The 20,778-nt window shown below is 38.8% G+C and overlaps 1 protein-coding gene across 1 annotated transcript in view; it reads right to left on the bottom strand.

The window, feature by feature from the left end:
* LRRC55 (leucine rich repeat containing 55) overlaps positions 1 to 20,778 on the bottom strand; it is a 123,010-nt gene that overhangs the window by 96,495 nt on the left and 5,737 nt on the right. Inside the window, exon 2 of the mRNA XM_044084133.1 lies at positions 6,014 to 7,341. Within this exon, the coding sequence (XP_043940068.1) occupies positions 6,014 to 6,872 (859 nt within the window). The 5' untranslated portion in view covers positions 6,873 to 7,341. The remainder of the gene's footprint in view (positions 1 to 6,013; positions 7,342 to 20,778) is intronic.

Genomic DNA, 20,778 nt, shown 5'->3' with positions numbered 1-20,778 from the left:
AGACTGGATTCTCGTAAATTCTCCTAATTTGTACCACCAGCCAGGTATACTATCTGACTCCATCAGTGACCACCTACCTATCCACATTACTAGGTACTCACCCAACCTCACTAGTACTCACCTCTTAAAATACATCCGCAACCAAAGAAAATTCAATACCACTTCATTCAACAAAATTCTCTCAAATATTAACTGGTCCTGCCTATACTCTCTACCTTTAAATGATGCAGTTAGCTACTTCAACCGGACATTCCTAAGCATACTCAACTGTCTGGCTCCCATCAGGAAAATAAAAGCTAAACACGTCCCCTGGCTGTCCAAAGAAACCTTCCACCTTATGCGTAAAAGACATGCCATTTGGAAACAATATTAGAAAAGCAAATCTCCTGCCCTCCTACAATCTTATAGGGAACTTAGAAACCTTACAAAAAAAAAAAAGAGTCAACCAGGACAAAAGAAAGTTTTACCTGTCTGACCAATCTCTGCAAACTACTAACTCCCAGAACTTCTGGTCAACCATAGAAATTCTTCTTAACCCTGGCTCACCCACAACCCCCAACCCTTTTCCCAATCAATCTCCCTCAGATACCGCCATCCATTTAAATCACTACTTCATTGATACCATTTCTAAACTAGTACCTAACACCTCTAATAACCCCAACCTCACCTCTAATTCCACTTGCAGTTCTGTCACTTTAATTACCACACCCACACCTTCTTCACATCCCCAATCTGACTACTCTAACCTCTCTGACCCCTTCTTGCTCAAACCTATATTTGTTAGTTATATTAAAACTCTCCTCAGTATACTCAAACCTTGTTCCCCCGCCCCTGATAACCTACCTCCCCAATTCCTAAGACTTGCTGCTAACTCTGTAGCCCTTCCCGTCTCCATTCTAATCAACTGCTCAATCCAAGAATCCACTGTCCCCTCTATTTGGAAGCAGTACTACACTATCCCACTACATAAAGGAGGTAACTCTACAGAACCATCTAACTTCCGTCCCATTGCTATTCTTTCTCCCCTCTCCAAAATTCTAGAAAAGTGTATCCATTCTCAACTGCTTTCCCCCCTTACTCAAAACAATCTTTTAACCAACACCCAGCACAGTTTCAGGCCCAAACACAGTACTAACACTGCACTATTATCCTTCTCCCGTACTGTAGCTAAGGCCAGAGACAATAATAAACTTGTGTCCTGCCTTTTCTTAGATCTCTCAAAGGCTTTCTCTCACAACCTTCTACTTCATAAACTTTCTCAGCTGAACATTTCCATCCCCACTCTAAATTGGTTCTCAAGTTACCTGTCCAGTTGCCTGCAAGCAGTTAAATGGCAAAATTCCTTCTCACTCTTTCTGCCGTTTCAGACCGGTGTTCCTCAATGTTCAATTCCCGACCCCCTCCTTTTCAACCTCTTCACCAATGACCTACCCACTACCAGCAACCTCTCCTCTATCATACAGTATGCAGATGATTCAACTCTGATCTCCATTTCTGACTCTGTCAATAACCTCCACCATATCACCCAGTCTTCATTTCACTCTGTTGAGAAGTGGCTCTCCAACAATCAACTTATCCTGAACCCCTCTAAAACTAAGCTCTTACTATTCCTACCTAAAACTCTAGCCCACCACAAATCCACCTTTCTCATATCCTCACTAAATGGCACCAGCATAACACCAGACTTACACACTAAACTTATAGGTGTCATCATAGATGACCAGCTCAAACTAGACCTCCACATACTTTATTCTACAAAGAAAACACACCAAAAACTGGGCATGCTATACAGAAACAGCAAATTCCTGACCGCCAACTCAAAACTACTGCTAACCCAATCCTATCTCCTCCCCGCCCTCCTCTATGGCTCCCCTCTATTTTCCAATCTACAAAATAACCTGCTGGCAAAACTAGACCAAACCTATAACAAAATTGCTAGATTTGTCACCAGCAGCCCCTATAAATCCCATCACTGCTCTGCTCTCATAAAATTACACTGGCTCGAATTCCCACACCCTTTGACCAAATGTCAGCTGATTCAAGCTTTCAGAATTCTTAATTCAAACTCTGACTGTCCATCTCTGTCCAACCTGATCTCCTGGTACACCCCTCCCCGATCCCTGCGCAGCTCTGATAAACTCTTACTACAAGTCTATAAACCCAACAAGAACATAGGTAAAATACTCTATAAACACTCCATCTCCCTTACCTGGAACAATCTTCCACTCCATATTAGAAGTCATACCTCCCTTCCCAACTTTAAACATGACCTGATAGTGTACCTCCATAACAACCCTTTATGTACCTGTTATCATCCTACTTAACCCCTCCCTCTCCACATACCCACTTCACCATTAAGTCTACTCTATAAAACCTTTTTCCTCTTTCTATAACTTACTTTATCCAACTGCTCTTCTTTCTGTACCCTCCCTCTAGATCACTACATCCCTCCTCTACTATCTTTTCCACCATTCCCTTTTCTGACCTACGGCCCCTTGTGCAGTCACCCCTCTCTACTTTTTACTCCCACTCTACTTTCCCCCAAATCTGAAGCCCCTGCACTTACACAATTCTTCTTCTAGCCACTAAACTAATTATACCTTGTTTCTTTTCATTATATTACCTACAACCTTAACTTCCCCCCTGCTTACCTGCTGGATTTATTATTGTTGTTTCTCCTGTTACAACCTATTACTACACTTTTTGAATATATAGCTATGTACTATTCCACTGAGTACATTATGTTTTTCTTATTCATTGTATCCATAAGATTGTTTTGCTCTGTAATATTGTTAGTTTGTCTCTATTCATATGTATTTGTATGTCTGTTTGGGGCTTTTCCCCTCGGGTCTCCATTGAAAAAGGGTAAATTCTTACCCAGCTGGACCAACCCGGTTAACAAATGCGAAATAAAAAAATAAATAAATATTTGGACAAAGCCAGTCTTGAGACTACAGTTAAATACAGATCCTGATGGGCCTGATATGTCCTGATTTAAGCTGTTTAAGAGGCAACCTGGTATATCTTCAGGCCCCATTGAAGCCATGATTTTAGCTTTAGAGAGCTCAGTGGCAACCTGTTCTTTGGTGATAATTGGCGGTGAAGTGGTGGAGGGTTTTTCTTGGGGGAGAACTGCGGCTGATAGGGAGGGGAAATTTCAGATGAATTTGTCATCCAGCAGATTTGCTATATCTTCCAGTTGAGTATAGGTAATGCCATCTACAACTAATTCTGCACATTGTTGGGCATTGCCCTTAAAACTGCAGACATAACTGAAAAAAGCCTTATGGCTATCCTTAGCTTTGAGAGCTATTTTTACCTCAAAGTCTGCTTTTAGAGACTTGGCTAGTTCCCTGATTTGCTTGTTTAGACTAATTATGGACTTTTTGCTCTGTTGTGCATATTCCCTCTTACTCCTTGACAGGAATTTCTTTCTTTTATTGTACAAACTATTAATACCAGGGGTCAGCCAGGGTATCTTGTTTTTGCAGTTTGACCTGAGTTTATTTTGGTCTGGTACTGCAATTTCTATACAGTTGTTTATATGGCCATATAGGGCTTTTGTGTATGCGTCTGCAAAAGTTTCTGTTTTCTTGATTTGGGGGAGCTTGGAAACTAGCTAGACTGTCTCTTAATAGGTGGCAGTTTACCTTACAGAAGTTCTTAAACTTTGGGGGTAGGGGTGACCAGTTTTACTTTTCTTTCAAGGGAGACCACTTTGTGATCTGATCTTACCAGTGAGGATATCACAGTAGGAGGGTGCAGCTCTCTCCCATATATGTGAGTACCAACCAGACTTAGGATATTTGTTCCCCTATTGGGATTTCAAAATAGCTGCTCCAGGGCATTTGAATTTACAAAGTAAAGAAATCTTTCGTTAGTGGTAGTGTATGCCTCCCAGTTAATGGAGGGGTAGTTAAAATCACCCATGAGTATGGGATTGGGCTGGATGATGAGTAATTCTAGTAACTTTAGATGTGATGTATGGGTTTCCTGGTTCATCATGGGGGACCTTTAGTTAGCAAGAATATAGTAATAGATTTTTCCCATGGTTAATTGGACATGGAGTAGCTCAAGCATGTCATATTGTTTGACCAGCCTTGAGGTGTGCTTATCCTTTATGTATATAGATACACCTCCACCTTTTGCTCTTTCATGTTCAGTGGGTGGTTGGAATGTATGAAAGGCATTATAGCCATGCACTGCCAGAGTGCTTTCTGTCTCTTTGAACCATGTTTCAGTAACTGCACAGACATCAGCATTCTCCAGGGTGAGGAGCACTTCCAGGGACTGCAGTTTCTTGTTGAGACTTGTAGCACTGAGCAGTAACACCTTTAGCTTGTCCTGAGTAGCTTTTGTTATGTTGGAAGGTTTGTCTGCCCAAAAAGACACTCTAGGGGTGGATAATGTTGGGTTCCTATTACGCTATCAAAGTTCTGAAACTTCGAACATCATAAGGTCGAACCCTTATGTTCGAAGTGTCAGAACTTCAATAACGGTAAAAAATAAAAATTAAAACAAAAAACACCAAATAAAGTCTTGTAAGCAGGAGAACAAGCCCCCATGCACCACCCACACCCCTGCTCTTTAAATATACCAACTCTGAGATCGCACTAAAGTGCGGTAAAGGGAAATCTTGCCCCCCTGCTTGCAACAGTTAGGTAGGTTTTAGGTTTTTTATTTATTTTTTTTTTTTTACGTTTGAATTCTTGAAACTTATATCATCTTAGTTTGATGTACGCAGGTTTGAAGTTTCAAGAATTTGACAACGTAATAGGAACCCGATAATGTTTTGACCAATATTCAGAAGCCTAGAGATGACAGGTGACGACCATCCCTGTCAAAGCAGTGTGGCCTGTCAACCATGTCCTCTCAGGGTGACAAGTATTGGACCCCTTTGGAATGACACCAGCAGCTAAGCCTGTTGTTAAAGTTGATCATTTTCTGCTGGTATTGTGGCATCATTCTTGGAGACAGTACAATGCTGCTCACCGCCAGGTTCATATCTGCCTGTGACATATATTCTGAGAGCTCAATTATGTCTCTCTTCATAGAGTCCAAGGAGGTACATCTCAAGTCATTCATGCCCACATGGAGTATGACTAAGTCATACTTGTACTTAGGGGTAAGTGATCTGAGTACCTGAGTGCTTATGTGATCTGGCAAATCCCGGAACCTGACATCAATACTTAGATTGTTTAGTTCACACACTTTGTGTTTCTGGCAGTGAAGGCATTGGAATCTTAGTATATCATAATTAAGAGATGCAGCGCTGGCTATCTGTCAGAAATACAGATGCTGGCTCATGTACTTGTTACTGAACCCCACCCCCAGCACACTGATGACTCCATGAAATAACATAATTGTGTTGGGAGTAAGGTACAGGAAGCCCAAATACTGTTAATGGAAATGGATCATTATGCAGTAGTGGTAAGGCACTATGAGGTGGAGAGGTTGACAAACATATCTTTCTTCAAGCTTCAAAGTCCTCTTGAAATGATGTTATTATATAATAATGCACAAGCACAGCTTGCCGTGTCCATACTTTTGTAGTCTCACAGTTGCAGGCAGCAGTATACAGTATTCCTTTGTACATTCATACAGGTTCTGTACTAAATGACTGAATGCTAACCAACCTCAATATAAGTGAACAACACTTTTGAAAATGTTTCCACAGGGGCTCTCCACTTGTAGAAGACAGCACCCCTGCACTCTCAACACTAGATGAAATACTCCATTTAACAAAAGCAGCAATAAAGGGGCCAAATAAATTAATGCTGGTTATCGACATTTCAGCAGATTGATAGCTCTTATTTTGGTGGCTATTCTAAATTAAACTGTTGAAATTTTATGCTACCTCATTTTGTCTGCCAGTTAGCTGGGTTATTAATCTTCACTACAAGATTTTATATAACCTTTTTTATTACATGTACATTGTGTTACTACACAGAGATTAATCTCTCACCATGTGCCTAAAAGAAGTTATACAGTAGTCCATGTCAGACAGACCTACCAATGATGCATCCTTTGATGCTGTTTCGCAACCACTTCAGTAGGGGTTCCATGGCACAACCACAGACCCAAGGGTTTCCAGACAGTTGCAGTGAGATAAGAGATGGTAAGCCCTCCAGGACCTCATAGCTCAGAGAGGAGAAGCCACTGAAGCGTAAGTCCAGGTCCTGAAGCTGCATCATTCCTCGGAGTGTGGAACTGTGAATCCTCGTCAGGTGATAGTTGTGACTAAGATTGATGCGAACTAGGCTGTGGGCTGGCTGCATCATAGCAGCAGTCACCTGTGTGAGATTATTGTGGCTGAGGTCTAGCAACACCAACTTTTTCAGATTAAGGAACAGTCCGTCAGGCAGGCTAGAGAGGGAGTTATTCCTCAGGTCCAGGAAGCGGAGCTCCATGTGACAGGAGAGGTAACCAGATGGTATGGATGTCAGCCGGTTATGGGCAAGTGTCAAATTATGGATATCTAATGGCAAGCCCAGTGGAACAGAGAACAAGTGCTTACCACTACAGTCTACTACTCTATCCCAGCAGCTGCAGAGAACTGGGCAGCCTTTAGCTAAGGGGGCAGAGAACAGCAGAAAAAGAAAGGGTAACAAAGGCACCCCAAAAGTCATTTTGATACCCCAGGCAAGTAGAATCTGATGAAAAGAGTTCTGCAAACAAATATGAGGCCGTTGAGTTACTGCTCTATAGCTGTTGACTGCCATGGTGTTTTGAGTAGATGGACTTAGCCCAGGGAAGTCAAAGATTTGTTCCACCACTGGGGATATCAGAGGCCAAGCCACATGAGACATTCCTGGAGATGTGTCCTTTAGATGAAATATGTAGATTTCTTCCTGGAAATTAAGATGGCACATCCATGAAACATGTCACTGCTTACGCCTTAGTGGAGATTGCTTTATGGATGCAGATCTGACATCTGGGGATGCAGTTTTCTCACATTGTGTTTGGAAAATCCAAAGGAATGCTACTCCTAAATCTTGCCTTGACATTGTATCTTGGGTAAAATAAAGATATGGAACTCCCAAATTTGCAGTCAATGAAGTGACAACTTGTAGTTGCCATTTAATAGAGAATCCAAAGCAGGAGAACTGGTACCCTTAATAGATCTCTGCTGGCAAGCCTCTGTTATTGTTTTTGTGGGTGGAGAAAAGAGGCATTGAGAAAGGATTAAGGCACTACCACTGGACAACTCTGGTTGATGCTAATAAAAAACCCAGAAGGGCTGCTTTTTCAAAGTAACTTGTTTGCTACATGTCTCCGTTCAAATTCCAGACATATTCAAGCCATCAGTCTGTTTCTGTGCTGCAGATTTCTTTGATGAACCTGAAATTGAAATTACAGAAAAAATGAGGAGGAAGGAATCTTTCAGCTTCTGTATAACATCTCTAATAATTAAACATATGGATGTACACATGTAGAATTGTGTGCATATGTGTGTACACAAATTTGTTTTATTTACAAATATGTTTTATATATGTGTACTATATATGTACATGTTCCTATAGGTTGGTCTGTCAGGGTGTGTCTGTATGTTACATTAATCTAAATATTAATCTGTCTATAGAAACCTGTTTATACAAGATTACCTTGTTATGTATGCATATTTAAACAATATTTAAGTGTATATCTTTTTAGATGGTGCGTAAGAAACAGTGTTTGAGCAAGCTTTTTTATCAGAGATTGCATTATGTGCTTGTGTTTGAAATAATACTCTTCTGTTTCTGGCAGCATTTTAAGTGTGCAAGTCGCTATCTAATATATATACATATACATGTGATTGAATGTGTGCATGCGGGAGATTGTTTGAACTTGTGTGTTGTAAAGTTCTGTTTGTGTGTAGTACATGTTTCATGACAATGCCAAATGCATGCCTGCCTTTGCATATGTTTTGTCAGATGTTCTACATTCATAAATCTGGAATGTCTGCTAAATTCTAACTATGAGTACGTATGATCTGCCACAGAAAGCAATGTGACTAATTAATAGTAATTAGTAAAATATTAAGGGGCAGCCAGCGAAATGTGTCATGCCAAACTGGATCTAGGATGTGTGTTTCAAAAATAATTTATCAAAGGGAATTTAAGTGAGTCCAAATAATTGAAAAAACAAAGTAAAATAAAATCCAAAAAGCATTTCAACTTATTTTGTATATATTTTAATTGGTTTACCAGTGAAGAACAATGATCCATGGGGAGCAATTTCAGGCTCACATCAATGCAAATATAAAACATGTAAACAACAAAAGAATACAGGTAAATGCGAACAAACTTTATAACATTGCAACATGCCAGCAGTGTTAAGAATTATAGCAGAAAGAGCAAGATATACATATATATAGAGAGAACAAAATCCTTTCATACAGAGAGGAATAATGAAAGGTGTATGCAAACAGGATACAATAAGGAAGGTGTAATGAAGTATATCAGTTTATAATGAATAATTGCTGGTGAGTTTGCTCACTTGCGATTACTATTAATTCCCACTAAACTCATCACAAAAAAGTAATCAGAAATATAAATCAGTATGTTATATTTGCGATTACGAAAAGTAAAACAAAAAACAGCTTTTTTGTGGGGGGGGGCTTTTCTCCCCCACACCCCAGGATATGGGTATCTGCCTCCACGCTCACAGAAATTAACTATACTAACTCCAATGTCTCACGAACATGAAAACAGGGCAAAGACCCTTGAATTATGTAATGGTCGATATAATAATAATAATGAACTTCAGCCATTACATAAATCCACAAACTGTACCAGCCACAGATAACACCACCGTTTCACCATGTAATAAAATGCGTGCAGCAATACTTCATATAGCAATCATATACATCTATAGATAGATAGCTAGATAGAAATATAATTTATATATATATATATATATATATATATATATATATATATATATATATATATATATATATGCCCAGTGGTGTAAACCTTGGCACTAGATGATTGTTACTGTTGAAATGACACCCAGTACCCAAGTGCATAAAATGGGAAAAAGCAGTTGTGGATGAATGGATGGATATATATGCATACATACATACATATATATATATATATATATATATATATATATATATATATATATATATATATACATATACATACATACACTTTGTTAATGTGTGTGTGTATGTATCTATTAAGTAGACTAAAAACTGCATGCACAAAATACAAAACACATAAAACTAGTCTTTCAGCTTTTCCTGATTAGGGGTCGCCACAGTGGAACTCCGGTCACTTATGACTGGCAGTGGATTTTTACAGTGCCAAGTTGCCAGCCCAATGCCCAACCTTCAAAGAAGGCACGCCTATTCATGCTCGCATCTACCTGCATGTCTTTAGCATCACTCAACCATGGGGAGGACATGCAGACTCCATACAGAAGGCGCTTCAGCCGAGAATCGAACGGGAGAACCTCTTGATGTGAGGCGACAACGCTAACCGCTGCACCACCGCGGAAAACCACATTCCTAGATGCCAGATAAACCTCAGTCTTTATCTTAAGGTCACTAATTTATACAAGTACAGCAGCAACCTCATTCAGCCAAAGGGAATTTCTTTCAATGTAGCTTTCTTACAAATTGAATTCTCATTCATTGTAACATTCACCCAAACTAAATGCAACCGGAAGGACTCAGAGAAACTACTCAGGAATGAGTAGCCTGATTCCAATCACATCACCTCCAAATCATTCTGTTGGATGCATGTTACCTGTAATAAAACTCTTTTATTTTGCAGAGGCATGTCACCAACTCTTCTGCCTTTACTCACTCAACTTCATTCTTGCTTTTCTTGTACCATGTCTTATGAACCACTTCACAGCATTGTAGTCTAAATTTTCATGGCTCTGCTTTGTTTTCCCAGAGATGAACTTCCCACAGCCCACTTTCCTACCTCACTGTCTCTATGCCCCATTTCATCACTCCAATAAACAAAAAAAAGAACATATTACATCTGTTTCTGAAGGGGAGTTTTGTCCTTAGCAGCCCTGATGCAGGGTATACACCCCCACACAGACAGCCTTCTCTAAATGTTCTACATCCAAGGTTGTATGAACTCAGAGAAAAAACAAAATGCAGTTATTCTCTTTTCTTTGATTTGATGCAGTCATGGAGTTAATAAATTTAGAGATCAGGGTATGATGGAAAAAAAAACCATGTTAGGAGATACAGATGACCTCCAACTAGCTTGGCGGTGTGCAAGACATTTGCTCTTTATTTATTGCTTTACAGTGTACAGTTTTATAGACCATTCTACAGGGAAAATTTGCTTTCTAGGTGTTTGTTACTGTACAGGGCACTGCTACATGCGGCTGGGCAGTGAGCATCTCCACTCATATGTTCTAAATTTATAGCAGCACAGGAAAAAAAAAAACTAACTAATGCACCCAATGGCCAATAAAATGACTACACTGTGTGCCCTTTTGTGTGTTTCCCACCTCTCACAGAGCAGGCAAACACCTGCCACAAGATAAATCAACCTAGTCCTCCTAATGTAAAAACACAGAAGAGACCCAAAACTGCAGTGCTACCAGCAAACCAATCAAACAACTACTTGGAAATCCCTCACTGAAGGTGATTTCAAAACAGTCTTACAGCAGTAACAATGAGAGGAAGAGCATTTTTTTTTTTTACAAAAATACAGTAAAATGTGTAAATAAAAGCAGGAAACAGTAGCAATCACTCAAAATTACTTAAGTAAGTATGATCTAACCATCAGAATTACTTGGCTTTGCCTGGATGGCACTGGATACAAGTAAAACACTTCTAGAACAAAGGCTAGGATGCCATGGCACTGGATACAAGTAAAACATTTCTAGAACAAAGGCTAGGATGCCATGGCACTGGATACAAGTAAAACATTTCTAGAACAAAGGCTAGGATGCCAAGCTTTGCTGAGCCCTGGGAAAATGAGCAGGAGACAATCTGTAGTAAAGAAGGTTTACTCAGGAGCAATACTGGTTTACATGGTGGGCACTCAGTATCATGGATCTATGGAAAACAATTGGTGGGAGAAGTACTTAAATATCTTATACAACAGACAACAGCAATGAAAGAGAAGCAGAAGGAAGGGACTTTGGAGATCAGATTACAATAAGGGGCGGAGGCCAGAGACACAGCCTTATAAAACCACCACAGGAAAAGCGTGGGAGGATTTGGAAAAATTAAAGGGAGAAACAGATTAGCTAGACAGGGATCCAATCAAATAGCGCCAATATTGCAGGTCTTTCAGAAACTTTAGCTTAATGTCTCAGTGGGGATGGGGCAGACACAAAGAACAAGACTAGAATAAAGCAATAACCCATGCCTGGGTGTGGGTAATGCGGGATTTACCCACGGTTGGCGTGGTTTGGTCCCGAGGGCGAAGCCTGAGGGACCAAACAAAGACAACCGTGGGTAAATCCCGCATTACCCACACCCAGAAGTGGGTTATTGCTATTATACTATGACATTATTTAAGAAAATAAATAATTACTTTTCTTAAATAATGGCATTGTATAATGCCTCTTTGCTGCCCTTTCGCAGATGTCTGGTATCAATGGCAGTTCTGATGTACTGCGCATGCCTACGCAGTACATCAGAGCTGTGGCCAAAAGCAACGGAGAAAGCAAGATCTCCATTGCTTTTACTGTTTCGCTATGTTAAATGGGTTTAACATAGTGAGACAGCTTTAAAATAAGCAACGGAGATGTCCGTTGCTTATTTTAAAGCTGTCTCGCTATGTTAAACCCATTTAACATAGCGAGACAGGTTTAAAAAAAAAACAATGGAGAAAGCAAGATCTCAGTTGCTTTTTACACACTGTGTCACTATGTTAAAGGAGTTTAACATAGCGAGACAGCTTTAAAAAAAGCAACGGAGATCTCTGTTGCTTTTTTTAAACCTGTGTCGCTATGTTAAACTCTTTTAACATAGCGAGACAGTGTTTTAAAAGAGACTTATACTAATGGAAAATGTCCGGGCGACTGGACCTTTTTCCATTAGTATAAGTCGATTTACAACGTGCACGCTGGCCAATCAGCGTGCATGTTTTGGAGTATTAATGGGGGCTCATGGTATAATGCCACTTTAAGAAGGTACATGATAATCAGAGAATAAAACTGCAGGAGCTGTAAAAGCACTGAAGCACAAATCTTGGAGCAGAAAAAACAATACTCCCACAATTGAAATTCTGATATATTTTAAGGCACCAGAGTATGCTTAAAATTACCAGTAACACTGTTTATGGAAAAAAAACAGACTAATAAATGACTGAATAAGGCTCAAATCAGGCAGTAGTATACAATTCTGCCACAACTGTGAATAAAACTACAAGTCTAAGGCCCAGTAGTGTTTAAAATACAAATGGCTAGCTTTTACATGTAATTCTACTTGTGGAAATAGAAGTGCAGTATAATATAGAACACAGTCCTCCAACAACTGCAAATTAAGCTACAAGAATAAGGTCCTAGAACCAACTACAAATGCAAATAGATAACTCTGTTGTCTAAAACAAAGAAAAAAAGCAGAAAAGTACAAAAAAGTATCATCACACAGGTCACTATCCTATTTTTGTAAAACAAAATTGCTGTTCCCCTAACTGTTACTGTTGCAAGACTGTCTTGAATTGCCATCAGCAAAGGATTTCAAGCTAGTTGGTTTGTGGTAGTATTGCATATGTGGGTGCTGTGTTTTTACAATATGAGGACTGGGTTTTTTCATCTTGTGGCAGGATGTGCCTAAGTTGGGAAACACACAAAAGGGCTCATAGCATAGTCATTTTATTGGCCAGAAGGCTCATTAGTTAGTTGTCCATAATGCCTCCTTCACCTGTGCAGCCAGTATTGTTACCACTAATTCCTGTCAACTTACATGAAGCTGACAAGGTTTTGTAAATGTTCATCTCAATGTTCTGTATGTTCTGTTGTATCTTGGCTGATGGAAATAATTACTGGTCCTCATTCTGAAATTTGTCATATGCATACATATCACATACCCAGGTGCATAGCCACACATATCATAACTCCTACTTCTGTGGAACTGTTGGTACCACAAGAGCATGCCAGTTTGACTTGCTTTTACTTATGTGCATACAGTGCAATGACTTCACTACCTACCTATCAATACACAGGAAAGAAACAAATGAAACCTGCACAAAATATTCCAATGCCATCTACTAAAATCCAAGACCTTTGGCTACATTACAGTATAGCTGATAACAAGACAATTATATATTTAGCCTTGAAACAAATGTTTATTTTAATTATTTGCTGTTTATGTTTGATGTTCTTTTACCTCTTCCTCTCTCTCTATAAGAATTTTTGTACAGACCTCCAAAAATGATAATATAGTCTACAACCCAGGTGAGTAATGACAGATTTATACCCTTGAAACAAGTGCAAGATACCATAGAATGAGCAGAGGATGGCATGTTACTATAAACAAGTGAAGCTTTTTTATAGTGAGAGGGATTGTTACAATGGTCACACATTTACAGAAAATATTTTTTTACAACTCCTACATGCCACTGCATATATCATCTAGACCAATAATACATACTACTGTACTGGTACTATAGAGTATTATTAGGAGCGTAATAGTAATAGCTGTGTGCCTCACATTGTGGGGCAATTAAATGTAAAGCTAACTGCCCCACTGTGAGGGAGGGTCTTCCTTTCTGGGCTTCCTTCTGAGCATGGCAGTATGGCTGATTTTATCAGTATGAGACAGTCAGGGAATTATTACTTTATTGCCCGAATGGAGAAGTTACAACTTCTGGGCAAAGAATGCCTTCTGTACTGTGACAAAAATTAAAATGCCCCTCCTGAATATGATAGCCTTTGTTTGGGTGTAGCGGTGGTTACCACTTGATGCTACCAGAGAAAGGGTGATTCTTTCTTCTTGGTAGAATTAAGTTTTGCTGGCTGGTAAAGTTAAAATTCGGTTTTAACAAGTAAGTATATTCACTGTTGATCAGAGCTTTGACTGACATTTATTAGCTGGAAGAAGTTTCCCTACTGTTTGGAACAACATTGGACATTAACTGGTAACAGAAAAGGCATTCCTGCACTACTTAAAGCAAGAATTCTGTTTACAGAAAAGTGGATTATTCAATGCAGGGTACAGAGGCAGTTCCTTTTTGGAAAAGAGGACTACATCTGATCAAAATACTTCCCACTGCTTGGTGACACAGGAGTTTTCTGTAATGGGGGAGGCAGGTTACCATGCTGGTCATTTAAGGACAGTAATCCCTGTTGTTGAATAAGGTATCTTGCCTTATTAATTGGGACGGGAAGAGGTCTTTTTGCTCAGGAGAAGGAAGAGGTGTTCTTATACTAGTGGGTTTAGTCTGCTTGGAACTAGAAGCAGTTCCCATTGCAGAGTAAAGCAAAGTTCTACTTACTAGGCTGAAAGCTGAGTTCAGCCATGACGACAGTGGAGCAGTTTCTTGATTAGTAATGCTAGATGTGAATTACATTAATCACTGTTGCAGTGTTGCCTTAGCTATATGGGTTATATCCTGCAAAGTATGTAACAGCCAACCCGTTTCCAAAGTTTCAGGGCACCTTCCACATGCACAAACTGTCAGGCAGCACAAGCTGAGCCAACTAAAAAGACAAGTTTGGTTGCCAAACCCTTCAGAACTTTCCTGGCACTGAAGATAGTGCTGCTTTGCAGGCTTTTGGGGACTGACAGTTGGCCTGTACTGTTCTTCTTCTGGGCAGATAAGTTCCCTTTGGGGAAGAACCTTCACAATAAAAACTGTTTTATTGCATTTTTCTGTTTAAGAAAGTTGTTTTTAATCTAGGAGTTTGTGTTTCAATGAGTTACTATCCTAAGGCCTTTCTTACTGCTCTGCCAGGGGTGCATTTATCAGCCATTTTAGCATGTCTGCCCATGGATTCTCCTCTTTCAATGCATTCTCATGTTAGCATGTTTTTGAAAGAGGTTTTGCAGAAGAGGCCTCCAAGAAAACTGGTGGCCCCTCCTTGGGATCTTAATTTTGCATTAGGGAAGGTAACATTTGCTCCATTTGAACCAACTAATCTGGCTGACTTGAGGTTCTTAACATGAGAAAACTGTTTTACTGATTACTCTGACCTCTGCAAGAAGCGTATCTGAGTTGCAAGCTCTTATGGTGAGTAAACCCTATCTTATTTTCCACAGAGACAGGGTTTCATTGAGAACTAATCCTTCTTTTATGCCTAAAGTGGTTTACTTTAAGCCAAACTATCCATCTCCCCATTTTCTTTCTTAAACTGAAAAATACGGGAGAAAGGATACCCCATACCTTGGATGGTCACATATAACTTGGGTACTATCCTGACAGACATAAATCTTTCAGCTCTTTAGATCAATTGTTAACTTCTTTTAAAGGTAAGAAGAAGGAACAACCTGTGTCAAGACAGACTATTTCCAAATGTCTATTTTTTTTATCTTTTGCTACATACTTTTTATCTTTTATTACACTCACCAACAAAACCATTCCAGGCAGGGTCAAGCTCAATCTACATGGGCCTTGGCTTTAACTATGTTTTTTTGGAAAGGATTTGATTCTAAATGTATACTAGAAGCAGCATCTTGGTCCTCTCTACATACATTTACAATGTGTTACAAGTTTGATTCTTTTTCGAGGTCTAGATCAGGCTAGAACCATTCTCCACAGACTGCTGGATCCTTCCCTTTCTTCTTCCACCTCCAAAATGTAGTAAGCTAGGGTAATCTACTCATATAGCTAATGCTCCTGCAAACAATATGATGAAAATAGAACAGCTGTGTAAATAATTGTACCATAACAGTAGATGTTTGAATGATCACCGCTGCAGTAGCCACCCCTCTCTCCATCTCTTTTTTTTGTGTGTGTTGCTTATGCGAGGGTGTGGGCACTTATTTTTTGTTCTTCTTAACATTGTTCTTTTAGGGTTCAGCCTCCCTCTCTCTGTTGGCATGAAAGCTCTGAAGGGCTTGGTGCCCAAATCTATCTTTTTAGTCAGCTCAGCTTCAGCTGACTGATGATTTGGCTGTGTGGCAGCATAAAGCTATGGAAGCTGGCTGACCTATGTAGATAAGGCTCCTGCAGCAGTGATCATTCAAACATCTACTGCTATGGTATATTTACTTACAGAACTGTACTTTCACTGCCGTCATCTAGGCTATGGAGGATGTGAACTTCACTGTGTAAAGTGGGACAGATGTCCTAGTTCCAAATGTTCCCAAAACTAGGAAAAGGGTGTTTTCTATGTTGGTAAGAAGTTCTCCAGACAAAACTGGGTTGTTTGTGATGTTGTTTTTAAAGAACATGGTGACGTGTTGAGTAAGAGAGTGCTTCTGTTGTATCATAGAGACAGTTACCCAGTGAGAGCAATGTGGAGTTTTCCCTCTCCATGAAGAGGATGGCTTCTTCTGCAGAGTAATACAGGGTGGTTCCTGTTACATAGTAAGAGGATCCATTGTTTAGTAATGTAGAAACATATTCAAAAAGCAAATAAGCACCATGGAGGGAGGGGGTCATAGTCCTGCTCACAGAACTGGTAAGGATTTTACTTTGTAAATAGCAGAAGAATGGCTAGCCTGTCATTCACCGTAGTTCTTTTGATACCATTTCTGATGGATAAAAAATACTTCACTAGTAAATGTTGTAAAACACAAAATGTGCACACAGCTCAAATGACAATTAACAACACTGTTGTGGTATTTCACCATTCACTGTTCATCACATACTTTCATACCCTGGGACAAACCTCTGTGAGGAAAGAAACCACTACTCCTGACAACTAAAGACTGGTGGAACTACTCGAAACCAAAGTGGAGGGATCAGCAAAATCTGATCACACAAGAACAAGTACAAATTTCAAGAAAAGCAAAACTGATTTTTTTTTTTTTTTTTTTTGTTTTTTTTTTTAAGACAGGAAAAATTTTTTTTTTTGCTTTTTTTTAAAAATGCATTGCTATCAAAGGCTGGTAACTTTTAAATAATTTAGGCTGTTTACTCACACTTTTAAGCTTAGTTTACAACAATCAAAGCTTCAAAGTACAAGTGCAATCACCAATATAAAATCACAAACACATAAAACAAACAAATAAACAGTAAATAAGGTAAAAACAGTAACAAAAAAAAAAAAAGTTTTAAAATACTTATGATCAAGAAAGTTGCTTTTTTCGTTCGCTGGCTTAGGAACTCTGCAGCTGCACCACGAGCTAAGTGGACCTTTCTCTAATGCCAAAAAGCTCGCCAGCCAGAAAAAAGCCAGAAAAAGCTGAAATTATAGCAGGGGGCAAAAAAAAAGCAACAATCCAAAAAATATACAAATTAACCAGTTGCTTCAAATTACAACTCAGCTCTTAAAACTCCCCCACTGCCTCAGATAGTAAAAGAAACTAAAGACACAAAGAAAGCAACACAGAAACCACAAGAAATGGAAAGTAAAGAACACCAACAGCAAAATCTGATCACTGGAACAATCAGCAAGTAAAGTTTAGGAAAGGAGGGAAATTTTTTTTTTTTTTTTTGGTTTTTTTTTTTTTTTTTAGGAAAAATGCAGTGTTTAAATTAAATGCTTTGTTTTAAACAGTGGAAAAACTTGGTAAATAAGCTTCGTTAGTTACTTTTAAGCAATTTTTAGCCCACAAGTGCAATCAAAGCAATCAACAAAATTAAGCAACAAAATAAGGAAAAAAAACAGTAAAAAACAAACAGTAAAAACAAAAACAGTAAAAAAAATAAAAGATCTAAAAAAAAAAAAAAAAAAAATACTTAAAATGCAAGAACCAAGTTTTTCTTTTTCTGCTCTCTGCTGGCTTCTCCACTCTGCAGGGGACCACGAGGGAGCTATGCACCAATGTTCAGAAAAAAGTCCGCCAAAAAAGCGTGCTTAGCAAAAGGGGGAAAAATAAAAATGACCCAAAATGGCCAACAAAGTTCAACAAACTGTTTAACCAACTCCTCTGAACAAAACAAACACAGCTCAGTACTCCTACTCTCACTCCCAAAGTAAAGAAACCCCTCCACACACAAGAAATGGAGGAACACAGAAACTAAAATATAAAGCCTAGGACTAAAAAAATGATCATCAATGAAACACTAAAAAAGTTAAAGTTTAGGAAAGGAGAAATTTTTTTTTTTTTTTTTTTTTTTTTTTTTTTTTTATTGTCTGTTCTAACACAGACCTTGGTGCCATGCTTAAACAAGTCTGTCATTTGCATGACCTCCTTACCTTGGCCACAAATGACAAATATTCAAAAGGCATAATTGTACAGTATTGGTGCAGAGTTGTTAAGCTTTAAAAGCATCCACGTGTCATGCTAAGACTCGGGCATGTGAATGGGTGTCACTAGCATCTTCCAGCTGCTGTCTACACTTGAATGTTTCATCATCTCGCCACATACCTTCAGTGCCTGTTGACAGTTATGTCATAAAAGGATCATTTTGTAGCATAATCTTGTCCTGCCATCAGGTGCTTCTGCTTAAAAACATTCATTCCATGCCCAGGAAGGACACCAAGAGAATGAAAGTAAAACATTCACATTCACCAGTTATATGGTAGGGTCTTTGTACCCTCTCACACCTACAGAGGTCATCTCACTTCATAACTTTATACACAATCACCAGAATATTTTTACTGTTTGTATGTACTTATTTATTTTTCTAAACTTTCTAATCTTTGAGACTCTCACCCCACTCCCTCTTACTTTTTAAAAATATGAGATGTGAGACAAAGTCCCCTCAGCTGGACTCTCCACTTAACTATTAGAAAAAAATCCTTCTCTGCTTTACATAGAATATTATGTCACTGCTACTAAGCTGCTATATATTTTAAATAACAAAATATTAACAGTCATTTGACTTTATACAAAATCATCTAAGAGAAGTCCTGTGTCCATCACCTGCTTTGTGTTCTGTTTACTTCTTACTTTGAGTTAATATAGTTCTATTAGGAACAAACCAGAAGTGTTAGAAGCAGGTTTCATAGTTCCCACGTGGACAGAGATATTCTGACTGGCACAAACCTATGAGCAGGTGACAAGAGACATAGTCTCAGGAAACTATGCTCCACAATACCAGGGTCTCACCCAGGAAGGGACACGCCCAAAACAGCTCCAGAAAGTCTCCATCCATTACAATTTATTGGGGGGTTTCAGCAGAGACAGACTAAATTTGAGAAAGTTCATGAAACTACTCTCAACTCAAATAAGAGGGGTATATGCACAGATAGGCATACTGCAGAGAGAAAATTAGAGGGTTACAGGAAGTTGCATATCTCAAGTAAGACAGGAGGACTCTGCAGGGTCATGCAAGAAGGAAATTGAGGGAAAGAAGGTGTGTATACCAGAAGCATGTACTTTGCATAAATGGAAAGGGCTCTTTTCGTGAACAGACAGAAACTGGAAGAAGATGAAAAATGTCAGGTTTCTTCAAGCAATCATCTGAAAGGATGAGAGGGGACCTTGTGCAGGAATAGATAAGTAATAGAAGTAACGAGGAAGACACCTGAAGTATCAGACTTCACCAACATGCTTTTTTTTAAATAATTAGACACTGCTTCATTTAACAGTTATAAGTAACAGAGTATAATAACTTATCAGGAAACTCAGCTTCCACCATATAAGGAGGATTCAGGCAGAGGCAACAGGTGCCATAATACTGGTAAGGACTAAACCAAGATAAAGATTCTTCATTTACAGCGAAAAAGGGAGAACCGAATGTCAAAGAAGGTATATTCCAACCTATGGACCTACGTGGGGTAGGGCTGCCAATAAATATAAACATCAGATGTCTCATGTCAAAAACAATAAAGTATGGACTGACATAAAAATGAGTGCAAGGCTGCATGCCTTGCTAAGGTTTTGAAATTTCCTTACTGCTATTTATATGTGAGGTTATAAATATGACCACAGTAGATGTTTTTTTCTTTCTTTATCTATGCCGGTTTGTCTTTAACCATGCTAGGTTTTTGATCATGTCAATAAACTTGATTAACTGATATCTTATGGGCTCACCAATTCTTATGGATTTGTACTTGGTTGGGTATAATATAAACTGGAAATGATAGTTTTTAATTTAGGGCAAAGTGATCCCAAAACATTGTAAAAGTAAAAGTAAGAATTCTGGAACTTGACTGTTCAACAGTGGATTAGAGCACAACAGACTGCATAAGGAATAGGAAATGCCCTTTGCCACCAAAGTGTGTGAAGTCTTAAGAGTTAAAATAATTAGGCTGCAGGTTTATGGAGTCACAATCTTCAGCATGGGGGCTACAGGGACTTGTCCTCCTGATAAATATCATTCTTTAGTTTGTTCATTTTCCATTGTTCAGTCTTTTCACTTTGTTCATATGGAAGTCATTATTATGGTGCTGAGTTTATATGTGTAAAATGCAGATTTCAAATGGATATTTTTCCTGACATAGTATAACTAAGCAGAAACTGTTTTATGTAAAATGCATATGACCTGTTTCATAACACATGCTGGCGTGCAGGGGGACAGTTATGATGAGATGAGTTTCCTTGAATGGGTGAAACCCTACTGTACAGCTTATATTTCAGTCTATTCGAGGTAGATGTCACAAAACTGCTGTTACCCCTCTGTCTTCTAGGATAAAAGAGGCTCTACACAGCAAAAAGCTGCTACCTATTGCTTTAATGTCCCAAAACAGGATAAGAAAAACTTCAGATGAAATATTGATATTTTTCAGTTTTAAATGCAAAACAGAAATATTTGCATTCTTGAATTTTAAAGAACAGTTTGTTTAAAAAGAGGACTTAATTTCACAAAA

The sequence above is a fragment of the Protopterus annectens genome, chromosome 9.part0, assembly GCF_019279795.1.
Source record: "Protopterus annectens isolate FY-2018-M chromosome 9.part0, PAN1.0, whole genome shotgun sequence".
NCBI classification, from domain to species: domain Eukaryota; kingdom Metazoa; phylum Chordata; order Ceratodontiformes; family Protopteridae; genus Protopterus; species Protopterus annectens.
This window is presented reverse-complemented; position numbering and strand designations above follow the sequence as displayed.